Raw genomic sequence first — 6,873 nt, 5'->3', positions numbered from 1 at the left:
ATAAGAAAACCCCCAAAATGGACAGAGCGCATGCGTCCAGCCTAGAGGGGGTACTGGTATTGATATGCTCACGATGCATACATGCGATGTATGCAGCAAAGATCCTATAGCGTCGCGTAGTGGTATGCAGTAGGACACCCTTTTTCGACACCGATGCATGCAGCGATCACGGGCCGTGCGAAACCACTTTTCACTCGACACTTTGCCAACCGCAGTACAGGAAGTCGATGCCAATGCGTGATTTGTTGAATGCCGACTTACACACAGGATTTTGTAATGCTTTTAATGGAAAGGGGACCAAGAGTAACACGACGACTTGAGCGAAATGGCGACTTCTAAAAGCCGACTTAGAAATAAAAAAATTCAATGGAAATGCATTACAGACAATCGGGACTTTAGTCAGACGGCCGACTTGAGCGATTTGACAAGTTGTACGATGTCAGTTTAGCCGGAGTTTACTGTACTAACAAAATGCACTGTATAAAGCTTCACAACCTGAGCACAGTAATTCCTGAATTTTCTAAACCAAATCCAACACATCATTTTCAGGCGCTCAATCAATAATATTTTATTAAAGATTTTCGCTTTACTTTTAAAACGGTCCATGTATGCACTGTCCAACCATTTTCCATCTGTGTATGATCAAAATGATGTTTAGACATCCCTAGCCCTGTTTGCAAATAATTGTATCTTGTCTGTGGACTTATTGCGCAAAGTTTAGGCGGAAATTTGTCCACTCCATCCGTAGTGCCCTGTATAAACTTATCATTTGAAACAGTCGTCTGCAGCACTCGCCTGTGGTCATGAATCCTAAACATTAGCTTACATGTATATAGACATGTAAATCGCACCAAGTCACCAGATGAATTGTTCAAGGACAAAATGTCCAAAATTTTTATCTGAAAAAATGCTTGAAAAAAAAACACCCTTCCACTCCACAGAAACAATTAGATTTTTCAGAAACAATTAGATTTTTCACATGTTGTTTGTGTATTTATGTTAAGTCGTGAATGGTTTCTATTGCAATTTGTTCTACATGTACGGTAGGTCTTAACTTAAGTTGACCGTACCGGTACTTTAAAGAGGAGATTCAACCCTAAAGAGGATATCTCCCTTTGATTCACATGTGCCCTACTTCTGTTCCAAGTAGCAATAATATCTCGGTTTCGTTTGTTTGTATCCACCCTGTAGAGTGTTTACTTTGACTTTATACATAAATTAGATGGTTACACCTTACATATTGGTTGTGGCAGGCCTTTGACAAAAAAGGTAGTGTAAATCTGTCCCGTCTGTCATGCCAGAATTGGCCTCAAGTTACCGGTATTTATTCTTGAACCTACTTTGGGACAATTCTGATGGTTTCCGTAAATATTTCATGCATCATGAGCATTTTTTTGGAAGGCCGTTCCCAGCGATTTGTTTTTATGAACGAGTTCGTGAATACTCATTCTGTGGCACAGCCCGGAAAAACTGCGGCATGCGCATAATCCTAATGTTGCGCTGTGAGCCTCTGGAACAGCAGTGGATTCACAACGTAACGAGAGACTGTCCTCTTAGTTACATTGTTATAGTTTACAAAGTAAATTTAGTTCGAAAGGGCATGTACAACGATATGAAACAGAGTTTGTAAACTTGTACGTTGTAATGAAAAGCGCAAAATATTATGCATAATCGGTAGTTTTATGGTTAGTTTTATAGGTAGTAAGAAAAGAAATTTGTGTTAACACCATACATCGTAATGTGAGAGGTGAGGCACGTTCGATGCATTTCTTTTTTTGGCATGTAATTTCCAGGTTTTTTGGGCCCTTATATTTTTCCAAAAATTGTCTTGGTTTTAAATTTCTAATTAAGTCCAGTTTCTATTTCAAGGATAGGTAGTTTTGATTTTATTTTTGTAAATAAAACACCGGCAGATCACCGGCAAGACAAATTGTAAAACAATCATAAGATTCATATCATACATGGTTGCACAGGTCTCTAACAGAAAAAGTCATCGGCAATTGCAATTTCCATCTACTACAGCACAATTTGAAGGAGGAATCTCTATTTTGTTATGTAAAAAATTGTACCGTAAATAATTGTACATGTAGTAGATGATGACATTGAGAAATAAACATCAAGAATTGCTACCTAGCGGTATATCCCGGCCTGCGCAGCGCCGGTGAACTATGATCAAATGTTCCCCCATTGTCAGAGCATGCCCTAAGAACAAACAGGTCTCTTTTTACTACCAAACTTATCAAATTGTTTTTTTTCAATAACTATCTAGTTATGTCAAACTTTTCGAATTTCCTCGAAAAAATTTGGCAGTCGCCATGATAGGGACGGATCATCCATTGATACCGTAAGGGGTGCTTTAACCCTTCTTTTGGAGTTTTGCATCGTTTCTCGATTTAAATTCTTTACCAAAAATATATTGTGATGTTGAAGACTTATTTTCGACCAAGAAAATATTAGGAACTTTCTAAAAAGTATTATTTGTCAGTTAAAAACGGTGGAAATGCTTGTAAATAATTCTTAAAAACGAACATGGTTCACCCCCAGACCGCAAATGGTGTGATCCATGCTGGAACTAACTACACAGCACTATAGAAGCCATGTGTTTGCGAAGGCCGATTTCTAAAGGTTACGTAATACTTTATTTTAAATGAAACAACATGCACACAGACATGTGGATGTTTGCCGGCGAAACTTTGAAAATCAATTTCTCCCGTTTGGAAGACCGTATCTTCATACAACTTTCAGGGTTTGTTTCCCTTATAATGATCACACTATGTGCTAAAAATCGTTTTGATAAATTCAGTATTTTTTGTTGAAATTGGAAAAACAGGCTTGGGTACGTCCATTTTTCAAAGCTGTAACACATGGTGTTTGCAATATCTGTCAATCTTCTCAAGCCGCACGAATATTAATTTATAAGGTTCCTATCCATTATGGTGTACAGTAAAAATTTGCTGTATCGCCTCCTTTACAAATTATTAATTAATAAATATGGGCAATTCTCCATGGGAGAGCAAAAAATGTCAAAAATAAATATTTTCATATTAAACCTTTTTTGTACTTTTTCCAGACCTAAATTAAATGGGGAATTCAGTTCAAAAAACGAAATTGAAAAAAAATATATATTTCTGGTAAAAACAGTGATTTTTGCAATTGATGATCAAAACGTTCAGATTTGGTAAAAAAAGTAAAATTTTGTGTATGTATTACTTTCTGAATTACAGGGAAAAGGTTTGATTTATTTTATAATGTTACAAGTTACTAACATTACTCAGGGTCATTAAAAGAAATCTATGTATATAAATATATATATAGGTTATAGTGTAGGCCTTCATTTAAAAATGTCAAAATTAGCACGTAATTCTGTTACCAAAAAAATGGCAAAAGTTACTTATTTCACAAATTTTCTCGTTTTATTTCTTCAAATCATGTATGTTGAGAAAAGACCCTACTATAAACATAAATGAAAAATAAAAACTTTAAATCCCCCCCCACAGTAGTGTGGTTGGGGTCTACGAGCGAATACTTACCTGTAGAGCGAATACTACATATGCATTGTTCCCTATGCCGGCAGGCAATTCGCTAAGAGTTTTACATACAATAGCGCCCTCACGTGTCCTACCCACGACGCCCTGTGACATGCGCACTACGTTAGCGTCCTCTTTTTCTCAAGCGTTACTTGCGTAAGCACTCAAGGAATCGAGTATAGTGGGGAAGGAGGGAGGGGTGCTCTACAGGTAAGTATTCGCTCGTAGACCCCAACCACACTACTGTGGGGGGGGGGGGGGGGGGAGTCTACATCACTTTACTTACCTGTAGAGCGAATACTACATATGCATAGACTCGCACCGAGTAAGGCGGTGGGTATACGCAAATTACCGTATGTCTACAGGGGTGTAGGACATGAGGCGTGTCCAAAGGCAGACAACACCAAACCAAAAACCTACACCCCAGACGCTCTAGGTTTCACCTCGTCAGGGGAACCCAAAGAGCTCGTGCGCAAAAAGTCAGGGGGGTGTAACCACTATGGGAATGAACACATGATAGGTACACCTAAGTAAACTTAATGCCCATACAAATATATATATGTATATTTATATGCTCACCCGTTAGTGCTTCCGTGAGGCTCGACTGGCCGCTAGCAGCACTTCTCTTCCAGCCTTGCCATCTGCCTGGAGGACATCCTTCAGGTAGCATTCGGAGAACGTGTTAGGGTTCTTCCAGCAGGCTGCCTTGACGATGTCACCTAGGGGGACACCCTTAAAAAAGGCCCACGAGGTGGACACTCCCCTGACCTCATGCGCTCGAATGGGTCCCTGGGTCGCTGGCCAGCCACCCGGTACGGACCGGATAGCTGTCACGATCCAGCGAGTGATTGTATTGCGGGACGCCGGCCCATGGGGCGGGGTCGTCGTGATGAACAATTTTTCGTGTCCCGTACGAAGTGACTTCGTACGGTTGACATACCACTTAAGTGCTCGAACTGGGCACCAAAGTTTGTCGTTTGCCTCGTTCGAAAAAGACTTGATGTCCGGGACAAAGATGTCCGGGGGCATAAAGGTCTCCGACTGGTTCTTTGCGAGAAAACCGGCCGTAGGGATCAGGCGGACACCCCCCGGTTCCCACCGGATGTGTCCTGTCTGTATCGATAACGAGTGTAGTTCGCTACGTCGTCGGGACATAGCAACAGCCAATAGAAAAGCTACTTTGATGGAGAGCTGTAACAAAGTTGAGCAATTCATCGATTCAAAGGGAGCCTTCGCCAGTGTAGATAATACACCGAAGAGGTCCCAAGATGGGATTAATGTGCGTACTGGGGGACGAGTATTAAACATCCCCTTGATCAGTTGGTTAATTGCAGGGTTGCCGGAAACGGAGGAACCGTACGAAAATCCCTGATGGATCGCGGCAACGGCCGATCGATAATTTTTGACCGTGGCCGTCGTGAGCCCACTGTTAAAAAGGTATAGGAGGAAATCCCCCACTTCCCCTACAGAAGTATTGGGGGGATGAATGGATTGCCGTCTACACCATTTAAAGAAATGGCGTAGTCGGCTATCGTACACCTTTCTGGTTGAGGCTCTACGGGACTGGGCTGCAATTGTTGCAGCTCGTCGCGAAAGGCCTGCTGAGCAGAGGGATCGCGTGACAATACCCAGCACGTCAGGTGAAGATCCCCCGGAGCCTGGTGATTGATTCCCGAGCTGGGCTGATAAAGGAGATCGGCCCTCCTCGGTAGAATTACCGGGCGGTGAACCAAGAGTCGGACGAGCCGGGGAAAACACGGCTGGCGGGGCCAGAACGGGGCTATGAGGAGAATTCGGCAATCCTCCTGCTCGATCTTGGTCAGCACTCGAGAAACGAGGGAGATGGGTGGGAAGGCATAGGCCAGTAGGCCGTCCCACCGCACCGACAGTGCATCGGTCTGCCACGCGTTGGGATCTGGGCCCCTCGTGCAGTAGATCGGTAGCTGATTGTTCATTCGCGACGCGAATAGGTCCACATGCGGCCGGTCGATTAGTCTGAAGATCGACTGAGCCACCTGTGGGAGCAGTGACCACTCTGTCGGGGCGATCCAGCCTCTGGAGAGAGCGTCGGCTGTGACGTTCTCTTCCCCCGGGATGTGGACTGCCGACAGGGCTATCCCGTGATGTATGCACCAGAGGATGAGATCCCACGTTAGTGCACACAGATGGCCTGACCGAGTGCCACCCTGGTGATTGATGTATGCCACCACTGTGGCGTTGTCGCATCGTACCAGGACTGCTTGCCCTCTGACGTCCGACTGGAAATGTTTTAGTGCGTTGGTGACTGCCAGCATTTCCAGGATGTTGATGTGGGATGACTGATGTGCGGGGCCCCATACACCCGCGACCTGTCGCGGGTGGAGGGTAGCCCCCCAGCCGTACCCTGACGCGTCGGTTGTGATAAGTACCGACGGGCGGGGCGGGCGGAAAACGCGGCCCTGCGTTATGTTGGCCTCGACTAGCCACCAACGAAGGTGGGGGACTAGCCAAGACATAGTGGGCACCGGATGGTCGATCGGGTGCCAGCGGGGTCTGTAGAAAGACAGCAGGTGAAGTTGAATTGGCCTCATCCTCAGCCTGCAAAAATCCACTAAGTCCACCAGACTGGCCATAAGGCCCAACAGCCTGAGCCAGGCTCGGGCCGGAGCCACTACCGTCGGGAGGAAGAGGGACACGCACTGCCGAAGGTTCAGCAGGCGGTCCTCCGATGGACGGGCCAGTCCCCCGCGAAGATCGAGGGATGCACCTAGAAAGGTGGGAACCTGAGAGGGGACTGGATGGGATTTCTTGGTGTTGATGAGAAATCCCAGGTCGGAAGCAAGTTGCCACGTTAGTTGGAGCGCCACTTCCATCTCCCCTCGAGAACGGCCCACTACTAGCCAATCGTCGAGGTACATGAATATCATGACCCCTCGACGCCGCAGTGCCGCCCCGATCGTCTTCACGATCCGGGTGAACACCCGCGGAGAAGTGGATAGCCCGAACGGGAGCACCACAAATTAGTACAGTGTATTTTTGTATTGGAAACGTAGGAATTTGCGATGTTCCGGCCTGATCGGTACGTGAAAGTACGCGTCTTTCAAGTCTATACTGGCCGCCCACGCTGGTGTTATGATCGATGCAAGAATGGTCCGTAATGTTTCCATGCGGAAACGTTTCGGACGTATGAACTTGTTGAGGGGTTTTAAGTTCAGTATTGGACGCCACACGCCAGTCTCCTTCTTGGGGGCCAAGAAGAAGGTTGACATGAAACCCGCCCGGGTCCCCCCTTGGGGGACAACACGAACTGCTCTCTTTAGAAGGAGGGCGTCGATCTCCCCCTCGAGGGAGCGGCGTTTTGCTGTGT

General features: G+C 45.5%; 1 protein-coding gene across 1 annotated transcript; it reads right to left on the bottom strand.

The window, feature by feature from the left end:
- Positions 1-4,990: 4,990 nt before the first annotated feature.
- On the bottom strand, positions 4,991-6,433 carry LOC119728092. Its single transcript, XM_038200165.1, has one exon. It carries the CDS (start codon positions 6,431-6,433, stop codon positions 4,991-4,993), a length of 1,443 nt encoding a protein of 480 aa, XP_038056093.1.
- Between the last annotated feature and the right edge of the window lie 440 nt (positions 6,434-6,873).

Source organism: Patiria miniata, unplaced genomic scaffold, assembly GCF_015706575.1.
Source record: "Patiria miniata isolate m_02_andy unplaced genomic scaffold, ASM1570657v1 HiC_scaffold_20, whole genome shotgun sequence".
Taxonomy (NCBI): Eukaryota; Metazoa; Echinodermata; class Asteroidea; order Valvatida; family Asterinidae; genus Patiria; species Patiria miniata.
The sequence above is the reverse complement of the archived record's forward strand: the minus strand, read 5'-3'. Positions and strand labels throughout refer to the sequence as shown.